The sequence below is a fragment of the Phyllopteryx taeniolatus genome, chromosome 5 (assembly GCF_024500385.1).
Source record: "Phyllopteryx taeniolatus isolate TA_2022b chromosome 5, UOR_Ptae_1.2, whole genome shotgun sequence".
NCBI classification, from domain to species: Eukaryota; Metazoa; Chordata; class Actinopteri; order Syngnathiformes; family Syngnathidae; genus Phyllopteryx; species Phyllopteryx taeniolatus.
The window spans coordinates 4942904-4957993 of NC_084506.1; the positions used below are offsets into that span (position 1 = coordinate 4942904).

Here is a 15090-nt window from a genome sequence, read left to right on the forward strand (position 1 = left end):
CGCGGGCCACATAGCAGTAATAGTGAGCCATTATGACTGTGAAACCATTCATTCATTTTCCGTACCGCTTCTCCTCACTAGGGTCGCGGGCATGCTGGAGCCTATCCCAGCTGACTCTGGGCGAGAGGCGGGGCACATCCTGAATTGGTCACCAGCCAATCGCATGGCACATATAAACAAACAACCATCCACACTCACATTCGCACCTACGGGCAATGTAGAGTGGTCACTTAACCTAGCATGCATGTTTTGGGGGAAAACCCGGAGAAAACCCACTCAAGCACAGAGAGAACATGCAAAATCCACACAGGCGAGACCGGATTTGAACCCAGGGCCTCAGTAGTGTGAGGCAGATGTGATAACCATTCGCCCCCCCGTGCCGCCCCTGTGAAACCATATCAATGTTAAACACCTCATCATATTATTAGTATAAACAACAAACTGACGCAAAACTAGTTTTTAAATCAGAAGTCAAGGATAATAGCTTGAAAAAGGGGATTGGAAACAAAATAATCCTTACAATATCTCATCGTTATTTATTACATATGACAATTAGAAATTTTGGTAGCGATTTTAGCAAGAATCATGTAAGTTGATGAGCACGATTTGCTTTCACGAGCCACATAAAATGATGTGGGAAGGCCGGATCAGCCCCCCTGGCCTTGAGTTTGACATGTGTGTTCTAGTGCCGCTGTACATTTGTGGTTGTTCATTACCTTAACTTGTGCCCTTTCGATATTGTTACTGGTGTTACCAGCAGTTGTTTTCAGGTCTTTCTTCACAGCTCCTTGGACGTTTTTGTTGTTCTTGTTGTTGTATTAAAGTTTGGGTACATTTCTAAGATCTCTTTGTCCATGGTATTTCCTCAAGGTCTTCTGTGACTATCACGGCCACTCTCGAAAAAAGAATGTTTTCTTGTATGGCTGCAGTGTAAAGGAAACTCTATGGCAATCAGGTTCTACTGTTGACACTGCAGGACTGAAAGAAGACCCTGGATATAGGGTAGGACGTTGTACATGTGTTCCAAAGCTCATTATTGTGATATGATTTTAATATAAACCTTGTTTTTTCTTTGAGGTGCGTTGTTTAAAATACCACTTTTGCAGTAAAAACTAAAACAATTTTGTTCTTTCACTTTCTAGACGATTGCAAAGGCCTTGGATCGTATTGCACCAGCCTTTTCTTTCAACAGCTGCAACTACATGGTAATAATGATTTGATGATTGTGGCACGGTGGGCGACTGATTAGCACATCTGCCTCACAGTTCTGAGGACCCAGGTTCAAATCCATCCTCAATTGTGTGGAGTTTGCATGTTCTCCCCGTTCGTGCGTGGGTACTCAGGTTTCCTCCCACATCCCCAAAACATGTGTGGTAGGTTCATTGAAGACTCTAAATTGCCAGTATTTGTGAATGTGAGTGTGAATGATTGTTCGTTTATATGTGCCCTGTGATTGGCTGGCAACCAGTTCAGGGTGTACCCCGCCTTTCGCCCGCATTTAGCTGGGATAGGCTCCTAGTGAGGCTAAGCGGTACACAAAATGGATGGTTGGATGGGTGGATGGATTTAATGATTCCATTTCATTATTTCAGTCTGATCAATAAGCAGCAAAAATTAAAAAAAATAACCTCCTCCTCCTTTTATAAATCCATTAGTCAGAATTTACAGATGCAACTGAATTACCTCAGTCTATGGTGCTTCCCATGATGACTGCACTTACTCAAGTCAGTGAACCAATAGCAGCGAACGTCTGTGCCCACGCTGTGATTCATTATGAAGGTTGAAATCATTAAACCGGGCGATTTAGGAATCGCACAACTGTAGTTTGTGTTGACACTTGCAACACCACCAATTTGACAAAATTTCATTTTTGTATCGTACTGAGATGCCAGCTCCTAGCATCATCTTTCAGGAACATTCGGAATATTTGGTCAGGAACACTTTTGTCTCAGCCAAAACAAATGCACGGCACCAGAAAGAGTCCAAACAACAAGGTTTTCTATATTATTAATATGAAGCATTAAATTATATCTGTATCCATCCATCTATTTTCTATACCAGTTTTCCTCATTAGGGTTGGGGGTGTGCTGGAACCTAGCCCATCAGGGTAAACCCTGAACTGAGTTCCAGTCAATCGCAGGGCACATCTAGACAAACAACCATTCACACCCGCACAGAAGGACAACTTTGGAACTTTTGAACTTTGCGTCCATAGCACTCCGGATGGTTCTTTTCCTCTTTGGCCCGGACGACACGATGTCAACAATTTCCAAAAACTATTTGAAATGTGGACTCGTCGGACCATAGAACACTTTTCCACTTTGCATCGGTCCATCCTCGATGAGCTCGGGCCCAGAGAAGCCGGCGGCGTTTCTGGGTGTTGTTTATTAATGACTTTTGATTTGCATAGTAGAGTTTCAAGTTGCACTTACGGATGTAGCGCCGTTGTTTTTCTGAAGTGTTCCTGAGCCCATGTGGTGATATCCTTTATGCATTGATGTCGGTTTTTGATGCAATGCCGCCTGAGGAATCGAAGGTCACGGGCATTCAAAGTTGGTTTTCAGCCTTGCCGCTTACATGCGGTGATTTCTCCAGATTCTCTGAACCTTCTGATGATATTATGGACCGTAGATGATGAAATCCCTAAATTCCTTGCAATTGTACGTTGAGGAACATTGTCCTTAAACTGTTGGACTATTTTCTCACGCACTTGTTCACAAAGAGGTGACCCTCGCCCCGTCTTTGCTTGTGAATGACTGAGCAATTCAGGGCAGCTCCTTTTATACCCAATCATGGGTTCCCAAGGAGCCTGTTCACCTGTAGGATGTTCCAAACAGGTGTTTGATGAGCATTCCTCAACTTTCTCAGTCTTTTTTGCCACCTGTCCCAGCTTTTTTGGAACGTGTTGCAGCCATCAATTCTAAATTCATGATTATTTGCTAAAAACAATCAAGTTTATCAGTTTGAACATTACATATCTTGTCTTTGTTGTGTATTTGATTAAATATAGGTTGAACATGATTTGAAAATCATTGTATTCTGTTTTTATTTATGTTTAACACAATTCTCCCAAATTCATTGGAATTGGGGTTGTAGGTTTGAGTCCCACTATGGGCAAAAATGTAAGAAAGTCCACAACTACTTGTTGGAGAGATGCTAGTCTGCTTGCTAGCTACTGTCGAGGACCCCTTGAGCGAGGCATCTCAGGATTTGGCACTCTGTGCACACCTCTTTCACTCTGAGTCTCTCTTCGCATGCCTGCGTGTGTGTGATCTGGTTCTATGTGTGGTGAGCAAAAAGTATACAATAGGTAGTAGATGGATATTTGTTTCAATGTTTAAATATAACTGCACATGTGATCATGGACGGAATTCTCTGAAATGACCAAATAAACCACTTTTTAGAATTATATCTGTCCTAATATTTGTAATTTTTCCACTTCATAATTATTACTAATTTGATATTCTCAGGTGGAGAAGTCCCGTTCTGCCACTGCCAGAATTGTTGTCTGGAAAGAATTGGGCGTGGTGAGAAGTTATACCATGGAAAGCACTTACAATGGTTTTGACCAAGGAATATACAAGGTTTGTAAAATAGAACTTTCGAAACTTTTATGAAGATATTTGTAATCGTGAATGTATAGCTACTGTATAGTGTAGCCCCCTTATTCTGAACTGAACTGAACTCTTGACTGAAATTAAGTTTACATACACTCATCATGGGCATGAATGGCATTCATTTCTATTTATTTCAAAATTTCAGGACTGGAGGGGACAGAGAGGCAAACATAATGGAAGAAATTGAGAGGGATGAAAAAACAAAACAATTGCATTAATAATAATGCTATGGTGATTCAAAGTAGTGATGGATGTACATTTTTTAACATATAGTGCATCTGGAAAGTAGTCAGACCTTTTCACTTTTTCCACAATTTGTTATGTTACAGCCTTATTCTAAATTTTTTTTTAGAAAACGCACAATTTTATTTTAATGGGATTCAAATCAAACGGTCAAGCATTTCAGAAAACCATTATCATTTGACAAAACATAACCATAAAGAAATTAATGATGGTTGTTGTTCAGTCATCAGTCATATTTAAAAAAATAAAAATAAAAATTTCACAAATTCTGCCAGGGTATGTAAATTCATGCACTTGACTTTTGACATTTTTTGGGGGGCGGGGGGAATGTGCATTATACACGAGAAATTACGGTAAGTATTCGTAACCTTGGCTATGAAGCTCAGAATTAATCTGAGGGGCATTCATCTTTTTTCCACTGATGATCCTTGAGTTTCCACGATTTAATTGGAGTCCACCTGTGTCAAATGCAATTAATTTGTCATGATTTGGAAAGACAGATCCATGTTTATAAAATCACCCACTGTTGACAGTGCAAGTCAGAGCACAAACCAAGCAGTGTTGCCATAGTTACCTTGAAAAAGTAACTTAGTTACTTTACTGATTAATTGAGCTTAAAAGTAACTTAGTTACTTTATTGATTACTTGATTTTAAAAGTAACTAAGTTAGAAAAAAAGTAACATTTTAGTTACTTTCCAAGTGGCAGTAATATCACTTATCCACAGTACAAAAAAAGCGTTAGCTTAACCGTACCCAATAGTTAGTAATGTACCCCACACAAGCTACAGAATCATGTCATCAACAAGAAGCAATAACTCAAATATTAGTGTAGTTGAAGCCACATTAAATCAGCAACTTAGTACAGACTTTACATGCCAACACAGTACAGGAAGTAAATAAACGTAAACAAGCACATCATTCTCTCTTTTTTAAAAAAAAATGTTTTGTCCTGTTCGGCTGTTAGGTCAAGCAGAATGGAGGATATGTATCCCTTTTATCCTGGAACATTTTTATTGTGTCACAGTGGAGTATTTAAGATGCCACTGTGGTTTCTTAGTATTAAAATTGATGTTTATTGAGAATCAGAGTCGATCAGTCGAACAGAACAGTTTCGAGAGGGGAGTGAGAGACGAAGACAAAAGACAAAGCATTCATTGTAAACAAAATGAGAAAAGTAAATCATTACATATCTAGAACAATGAAACATTAGATATGAGTGTTGTATGGGGCAGTAGTGCTACACCCTGTGAGGGAAGGCTAGGACAAGATAGGACAGGACAGGACAAAGACAGGAGAAGAAGCACGCAGGACAAGGGTCGTGAACCCGGCTGTACAACTGAAGTGTGGTGGGAGTGACTATGTAAATTATAAGTCCGTAGGAGGTGAGTGTGAGGGACTTTCAAATGGTTTTCTTTTTAAGATGTTTCTTTATCATGTGCACAGTATAAACACGACGGTAACACAGCAATGAAATTCTTTCTGTCACAGTTTTCCTCCACTAACACAAACATTTATATATTTAAATAAAAAACAATTATAACTACAATAAATATATATATATATATATATATATATATATATATATATATATATATATATATATATATATATATAGTATATATTCTATAATCCACACCTGGTCAAAATTATACATACATCAACTCTCCATATCGTACTTCTGTACATCCACATAACATTTGGGCAAAGATCCCTTTGCAAGTTGTCAAGGCATTTTGTAACTAACAAAAAATAATTTAAGCATTGTTCACAAATCTTTTGGGAAGGCCCTTCCAGAAGTTTAATAAATTAATTCTAACAATTCTTTCTCTCTTTTTTTATTATTATTATATATTTTTTTTAAAGAATCTTTGTATAAGCATTCCATCCATAATGGCATCAATCAACTCCTTTCCCACTCCCTCATTCTAATAATGTTCAAATGTATAATGTTGATTAACATTGTGTCACACTAAACCTGATCAAACAGTTGTGGTACTCTCTACAACAAACATACGGTAATGGGCATTCTTGAGAGTATTTAATAAATAAGACAATAGTCAAATGTTGTCTCCCTGCAGCAATTTTGTCTTGTGTGCGTTTGCTGCAAATTCAGTCTTTGTATGTGTGCCTCCCTTTCTATTCGTATTTGTATAGGGTCTGCAGACAAGAACCAGGGAGCTGGAAGAAATGGGAATGAAATTTTGCCACAGTCTGCTCTCCGTGACTATAGAGACAAGGGCACTTTATGGCAGGAGTCTCATCAACCGCATGAATCTGGGACATAACATCCTCGATCATAAGTCACACAAGTAAGATACTGTGTTACCCCGACTAATTTCAAAATATTGAAAGGGTGTGTTCTGATTTAAATGCTTAAGTTTATGCAAGAAGATGTATTCACATTTTGTGCGGGTGTGTTAGGCTAGTGTGTCGCTGTTTGTTTGCGTTGAGGCACATGGACTGAAATGCAACCAAGCTGAACAAGGGGATTGTGGGTTAAGTTGTTCTAAGTAACTATTTACTTACAAGTCTTGGGTAAGAACTGTGGTAGGCAGAGGGGATACAGCGAGAATGATTGAATAGAGGCAAGAGCGGAGTACATTCAGATTAGGCCATGAGACCCAACTACCTCGGCAGGACAGTGTAGCGTATTTTGGTTTGGATGAAAGCTTCAATTATTTGGAAAGGGGGTCAGAGAGTAAACACCTGCGTTTCCCTCTGAGGTCATTCGAGCGAACGTTAGAATGTTACAATCAAAGACTCGTACAGGACGCCGCGTCTCTTTTTATATTTATAGTTTTTAGGGAAAGTGACGAAAAACCTCTTTACCAATCTCTGTTCTCTAGAAGCCTCGTTACATTCAATAGGATAATCGTTCTTGATTTTAGCGGACAAACGTTGCACTCAAACACACACAGGCACAGGCAAAATTGGAGGTACCTTGCCATGAAAGAAAGAAACAACTCCAATGGTCACTAAAACAACTTGAAACTGATGAGAATGGCAAAATGCATATATGCAAGCAAACAAAGCTTCGAGGAGAATGTCCTTTGGAAAGATGAGACAAAACTGGAGCTTTGTGGCAAAATACCAAGTATAAAGGAATACGTTTTAATGCGGAATTAGTTTTAGAAGAAAGTGTAGACAATTATTGTTGAACATGTTCACACTGAGCCAATTAATTGTTTGCTTTTGCATGATAGACATTGTGAAACGCCACTTTTTGTCTCTCATACAGCTGTTTTGAAGAGGATGAGCCCCCATGCGTTGAAGAAATTGAATATTCCACGGGGTCTCGTGGTCTGAAAGGCAATGATTTAGAATTGGATGTAAACAGATGCATGGCCAACATTGATGCAGAGGGTGACGCCGAAGGACAAACGGCAGGGCAATAACGGCAAGATGGTGTCAGCCATTCACAACAGTCAAGTCGCGTGCTCCCTTCACCTGATAACGCAGATGTCCATTGAAACTCTAGATGAATCAAGAAACAAGTGCGCTCATGTGACTCGCACCAATGGGACCACATCTGAGCTGAGAGGTATCAATTGGAACTTGTCTTTCAATTGAGTTTTAAAAATTTAATCTGATATTATGATATGACCCAAGTGCGTAATACTACCTGGATACTGTAATCATGTCTCCACTATTCTACTCAGTTGTGGCCCGTGATCTTTGCCTCACTAAATATTTAAATCATTTGGGTCTGCTACATTGTCATAGTCATATTTATTGATCTACGTTAGATTTCTGAAGATATTTTCTGTTGTAGTAACACAAGACGTTTCTATTGTTGCATGGATATGATTTTTGAAGGCATTTTTGTTTGTTTTTATTTCTAACAAAAAAAACGAGACTGAGAAATCTTGACCTAATCTATATTGCAATAAATCATCTATGCAGAATGTTTGAAATTAAAATTTCTAATTAAAATCAATAGCATGGCCGATTAGAAGCCTTGCTGCTGGCTAAGGAGAAGAATTCAGTTGGAATCTGAATTTGACTCGCAACTTTTTTTCTTTTTTCTTAATTGAGTTTCTATGAGTATTGAGTTTTTGATATCCAGTATATAACATCCCTGTAACCCTGAAGTGGTGTAGAAAATAGATGGACAAAATGAAATGTTTAGATAATTAAGCCCGTTTTCCTAATAAAAGAGTTGTTCGAAAATACCTTGAGATGGTTGTTTCTTTTGTGGTCACTGATGGTGTAGCGGTACACTCGCCTTGACTTTGGCCAGTTCATGGTGTAGTCTGCCTGAGCAGCATAGCCAAACGAAACAACGTCACTTTGTCCTTATATAGTGATAAAGGGAACTCGCGCTACAAAGTATAACCCTGCCCACAAAATCAGGAAAATTCAAACGGTGAAAAAGATGCTTAAGCTATAGCTCAACAATTCAGCATTATATTGTTATGTCTTTGCATTCATTTTCAGCACATCAAACTTATGTAATGTATTTAGAAACAAAACACGGATCTTTGCATAGTGCCCCATTAAGAGAGTGTCAGTCAGGCACACTCAATGCAGCAAATGCATTGACATGCTCTGGCACCATATTGTCACAAAGCTTGACATAAGGTCATTACGCAATGCAATGAAATAGACTAGTTCTAAAATGTTTCCATATGTAAGGGATATTTTCCACAGATATTTCATGTTATTCTGAGATTGCATCCATGGGCAGTTCGTGAATGATAAAATAGACTACAATTATTCCAGTTTTTCACAATTGCCAGACAAAAACATTTCCAAAGAAAAGACATTTCTTGAACCCTTAACCCAGGGGTGTCAAACTCATTTTTGTCACGGGCCACATTGTAGTTACGATTTCCCTCAGAGGGCTGTTATGATTGAAAACATAGAAATGTTTATTTGGCTCATCATATTATTAGATTAAACTCGTTTTGAAATCAGAAATCAAGGATAATAGCTTTTGTTCAACTTATTATAAAAGGGGGTTTGGTAAAAAAAATAAAATGCTTAAGCAATAGCTCAACGTTTGTTATATATGACAATTTGGATATGTTGGTACAGATTTTAGCAAGAATCATGGAAGATGACGCATGATTTTCTTTCGAGGACAACATAAAATGATTTGGCAGGCCGGATCTAGCCCCCAGGCCTAGAGTTTGACACCTGTACTTTACCCCATCTTCTCACAACCTTAAACACAAATGCAAAAATTATAACTAACCCACCACACATGTCCGAGGACCTCAGTATGTGCCCCGATCAAATTCACTAAAATCAGTAATAGACCTGCAGTTTACGGTGTGCCGGCAGTTAGACTTGGTCTGAGCAGACATAAGTTGAGACCAACTTTGAACCACCAAATAATCAACTCCACCAGGCGCATGTCCAACGACAGACCCTCGCTGAGCATCTTGACGCAGACCGGTCTACCAAATTGACTGAGCCTTGTAATTGCACAAAAATAAGGATATGCCAGCATTTACGCTCCGCTGCATAGCCACTGTCTACGAAAATAGAGCCCTATATCGCAACAATTCAGGACGAAACAGATACAGATTCCAGTCGTATGAGTTTTATTGAATCGCTGCAGATATTAATACATTTTACACAAACAGTGATTAACTATCCCTTTTGAATATTTACTTACCCACTCACTGTTATATCAATACAATTGAAAACAACACTTTATAAGGAGCAGTTGTAAGACAGAACATGCAGAGTCTCTATCAGTGGCCATTTATCAATCTCCCTGTCACTGACAGTATTACATATGCATGACTCACAATGCCCCTGGGTAATAGGTTTTACCGAAGGCTTTCAGACTACTAAATAATTCACCATCACAAATCATAGAATATTTAATTCCATGGGATCTCGTTTCAGGTTTTGGTTTGTTCAAAACCCAAATATGATATGATATAAATGATATTTGGCCACTGAGGACCTTTTCTCCAGTCTGACCATGTGCCGTTGTTGTTGTACTTCTCCAGTCCACAATATCTGGCAAAGGGTATGTGATGCTACGAGGAGGAGAGCATCTTGTTCCCTGGTTCTTGCCTGTAGATAAAGTATTATGCTAAGAGCTTCCACATATATATATATATGTGTGTGTGTGTATATATATATATATATATATATATATATATATATATACACACATACACACACACACATACAGCGGCTGAATTAAGTATTTAAAATATACTTCCAAAGGTGCTATTGACCTGAAACTTTCACCAGATGTTGGGAACAACCCAAGTAATCCATACATACAAAGAAAGTAGAACAAATAATTAAGTTGTGCGTAAAAATGTGAAATGACACAGGGAAAAAGTATTGAACACATGAAGAAAGGGAGGTGCAAAAAGGCATGGAAAGCCAAGACAACACCTAAAATAACAGCAATTCAGCCCCTTGTCAGTGCAAATGAATATCAGCTAGTTCAGTCCTAATTGATGACCTACAAAAAGGTCTCATTGCCAAGGTGTGAGTCAAGACACATCTCATGATGGGTAAGAGCAGAGAGCTGTCACAAGACCATCACAAACTAATTGTTGCAAAACATAACGATGGCATTGGTTACAGGCGCATAGCTAAGCTTCTGAATGTTCCAGTGAGCAAGGTTGGGGCCATAATACCGAAGTGGAAAGCCAATCATACCACCATAAATTTGCCTTGATCAGGTGCTCCTCACAAGATTTCTGACAGAGGAGTGGAAAGAATAATCCAAAGAGTTGTCCAAGAGCCAAGGGCCACCTGTGGAGATCTTAAAAATCACCTGCAATTTGCAGGTACTGTTGTCACAAGGAAAACAGTGAGTAATGTACTCCGTCGCCCTGACCTGTATGCACGCTCACCACGCAAGAAGCCATCGCTGGAAGAAAAAAAAGCATGTCAAAGCTCGTTTAAAGTTTACTGAACATCATTTGGACAAGCCAGTTAAACACTGGGATAATATAGTCTGGTCGGATGAGAGCAAAATTGAACTGTTTGGATGCCATAATGCACACCACGTTTGGAGGAGAAATGGCACTGCACATCACCCTAAAAACACCATACCAACAGTGAAGTTAGGAGGTGGGAACATGATGGTGTGGGGCTGCTTTTCAGAAAATGGTACTGGTAAACCACATTATTGAAGGACGGATGAATGGGCAAATGTACCGAGACATTCTTGACAAAAATCTGCTGCCCTTTATGAGGATGATGAAAATGAAACGAGGTTGGACATTTCAGAAGGATAATGATCCAAGGAAACTCTCAATTGGTTGCAAAGAAAAAAAATAAAGCTGCTAGAATGGCCCAGCCAATCACCTAACTTAAATCCAATCAAAGATCTATGGAAAGAACTGAAACTCAAGGTCCATGAAAGAAGCCCACGGAACCTTTATGATTTGAAGAGTGCTTGTGAGGAGGAATGGGCCAAAATCACAACGGAGCAATGCGTGCGACTAGTTTCTCCATACAGGAGGCATCTTGAAGCTGTCATTGCAAATAGGCTTTTCTACAAAGTGTTAAATAAATACCAGTTGGCGTGTTCAATACTTTTTCCCTTTGTCATTATCCATCCATCCATCCATTTTCTGAGCCGCTTCTCCTCACTAGGGTCGCGGGCGTGCTGGAGCCTATGCCAGCTGTCATCGGGCAGGAGGCGGGGTACACCCTGAACTGGTTGCCAGCCAATCGCAGGGTACATACAAACAAACAACCATCCGCACTCACATTCACACCTACGGGCAATTTAGAGTCTCCAATTAATGCATGTTTTTGGGATGTGGGAGGAAACCGGAGTGCCCGGAGGAAACCCACGCAGGCACGGGGAGAACATGCAAACTCCACACAGGCGGGGCCGGGGATTGAACCCCGCCCCTCAGAACTGTGAGGCTGACGCTCTAACCAGTCGTCCACCGTGCCCCCTTTGTCATTATTACACACAAATTAATTTCTGATCTTATTTGTTCTAATTTATTGTATGTATGGATTATTTGGGTTGTTCCCAACATCTGGTGAAAATTGCATGTCAATAGCACCTTTAGTAATATATTTAATGAGAAGAACTAAGACGTTAAATACTTATTTCAGCCGCTGTATATATAAGCGATATAACGATATCTATATCTCATGGTTGGGTTTTGATTTAGAATGGTCATATCCATGCAACAATAGAAACGTCTTGTGTTACTACAACAGAAAATATCTTCAGAAATCGAACGTAGATCAATAAATAGCAATGACTATGACAATGTAGCAGACCCAAATGATTTAAATATTTAGTGAGGCAAAGATCACGGGCCACAACTGAGTAGAATAGTGGAGACATGATTACAGTATCCAGGTAGTATTACGCACTTGGGTCATATCATAATATCAGATTAAATTTTAAAAACTCAATTGAAAGACAAGTTCCAATTGATACCTCTCAGCTCAGATGTGATCCCATTGGTGCGAGTCACATGAGCGCACTTGTTTCTTGATTCATTTAGAGTTTCAATGGACATCTGTGTTATCAGGTGAAGGGAGCACGCGACTTGACTGTTGTGAATGGCTGACACCATCTTGCCGTTATTGCCCTGCCATTTGTCCTTCGGCGTCACCCTCTGCATCAATGTTGGCCATGCATCTGTTTACATCCAATTCTAAATCATTGCCTTTCAGACCACGAGACCCCGTGGAATATTCAATTTCTTCAACGCATGGGGGCTCATCCTCTTCAAAACAGCTGTATGAGAGACAAAAAGTGGCGTTTCACAATGTCTATCATGCAAAACCAAACAATTAATTGGCTCAGTGTGAACATATTCAACAATAATTGTCTACACTTTCTTCTAAAACTAATTCCGCATTAAAACGTATTCCTTTATACTTGGTATTTTGTCACAAAGCTCCAGTTTTGTCTCATCTTTCCAAAGGATATTCTCCCCGAAGCTTTGTTTGCTTGCATATATGCATTTTGCCATTCTCATCAGTTTCAAGTTGTTTTAGTGACCATTTGATTTAGAATTGTTTTTATATAATTTAAGCACAACTCTGACCATGCGTACCTCCACACTAAACATAGTGCTATAGTAGTAAAACCCGAATACGTGAGCCCGATGCCTAAAGAGCCCAATGCCGCTGCAGGTTGCCATTCAAACAAAAGAGCGGGTCATGCAAAGGTTATAGTATGTCTCCCAGTTAGTGATGTTTGACAGTGAGAACCCACAACCTTCGGGTTGCAAGCTGACACTTAAAGAGCTATGGCATCTGTGTCTGTCTGCCTCCTACCGAGTTTTATCTGGGATAGACTACAGCTTCCCCACAACCCTGGACTGGATATGCACACACCGCAAATTGAAACAGAAGCTGTGTTGGTGAGTAGACCTGTGGGATTGAACAGTTAAAGACCAATTAACTGAAACAATCAATACAGCTCCCTTCTGACCAACGTAGTTGGTATTGTAACAGAAGAATGGTGTAACCTTCGACATGTTTACGTTGCAGTTACATGAACAGTCAGGTACAGTTTTAGGCAGAAATGTCTGAGGACTAGCATGGAAGCAGAGGTACAATTAACTAACTCTGAACTAAACTCTTCCAGAAAGGTCAGGCTACCATGGTACAGATTCTGAAAAAAAAAAAATCTAAATTAGGAAAACTGAAATTCCAGACTTTTTTCTTTTCTGTCAAAAGCTGACTGTTTCAGCAGAAAACAGCAAAAATATATGTATATATACATATTTTTTTTTATTTCTCATGCTATATTTTAACAATATAACAAACTGCAAACTATATTTGCAGACGTAGAGAGCGGCAAGGATACAAACTGATAGAAAAGGACAGAATGACGTGAAATCAAGTTGTTTGATCAGAAACAGGTTCAACATGTAGTCATTCCACAAGGAAAACAATTAGTATGGCAGAGATAAATCCATCCATCCATCCATTTTCTGTACCGCTTGTCCTCACTAGGGTCGCGGGCATGCTGGAGCCTATCTCAGCTATCTTCGGGCGAGAGGTGGGGTACACCCCAAATTGGTTGCCAGCCAATCGCAGGGCACATACAAACAAACAACCATTCGCACTCTCATTCACACCTACGGTCAAGTTAGTTTTTTTTTTCAATGAACCTACCATGCATATTTTTGGGATGTGGGAGGAAACCGGAGTACCCAGAGAAAACTCACGCTGGCACGGGGAGAACATGCAAACTCCACACAGGCGGGGTCGGGGATTGAAGCCCGGTCCTCAGAACTGTGAGACAGATGTGCTAACCAGTCGTCCACCGAGCCGCTGAGAAGAAGCAAACAGGCAGAATTTACCCCCACCTCCCAAAAAAATTATACGAAACATAAAGAAACATAACAAAAAATAACCAATAATAATAATAACAGAATAATTCAGTGGCATTCAAATGGAATTGAAGCAGGGGTAAAAGAAAAAGAAAAAAAAAAGGAGGTGGGGGTAATTGGACAAAGGGGCAGCACATTCGGAAACTGTAGTTAATAAGACAGACATCATGGTCCAGGGGGATTCCAGTCTAACCTCATCTGTCAGCCTATCCATCACCACTGCAAACAGGTAGGGGCTCAGGGCTGATCCCTGATGCAGTCCCACCTCCACCTTAAACTCTTCTGTCACACCTACAGCACAACTCACCACTGTTATGCTGCCCTCATCGTTTTCTTCTGTGGTGTTGTGTTTCAGAGAAGTGTGAGGGAGAGTTGGAAGAATAATTTTATATATTTATGTAAATACTTGTTTTCTGACAGTGTGATTATTGTATCTTCACGGTGTAGGCTTTTGGTGTATAAATAGAGGTTAGTCTTTTTTCGTACGGTTTTGTCCATGCCTCGTGGCACGGCGTGCGGATTGTGCCACAGCCTAGCTTCACGGTGGAGCAAGTGCTGCTGGCTGTTGGCGAACAGGTGGGATATATGCATATCTCACATGCATCCCGCATGCATAAAGCGGTGGTCGTGTTTTTTAAACATCCAAAATATGTAACAGAATTTATAGAGAATGGATTAATTCTAAATGACAAGTTTATCCCAGTTTCCCCGCTGGCCGTACCGTCAACACGGATCACTGTGTCGGGCGTCCCTCCGTTTATTTCGAACAAGGCGGTGGAACGGGGTTTTGTAATGTTGGGCTAGGATGTAAGGATAAAAAACGGAAGCATGTTCAGTCATTTAGACGACAGGTTTTCATGTTTTTAGACTCATGAAAGACTGAAAGGCATACAGTGTTGATGTAGGCATTATTTCTATTGCTCAA

The 15090-nt window shown here is 39.8% G+C and overlaps 1 protein-coding gene across 1 annotated transcript in view; it reads left to right on the forward strand.

Annotated features, from left to right (window-relative positions):
• The window catches only part of LOC133477890 (cytosolic carboxypeptidase 4), a 64354-nt gene extending 56334 nt beyond the window's left edge, over positions 1 to 8020 (forward strand). The window contains exons 22-26 of the mRNA XM_061773219.1: positions 871 to 1002; positions 1143 to 1205; positions 3471 to 3584; positions 6016 to 6170; positions 7100 to 8020. Coding sequence (XP_061629203.1) covers positions 871 to 1002; positions 1143 to 1205; positions 3471 to 3584; positions 6016 to 6170; positions 7100 to 7256 — 621 coding nt within the window. The 3' untranslated portion in view covers positions 7257 to 8020. The remainder of the gene's footprint in view (positions 1 to 870; positions 1003 to 1142; positions 1206 to 3470; positions 3585 to 6015; positions 6171 to 7099) is intronic.
• Positions 8021 to 15090: the final 7070 nt, after the last annotated feature.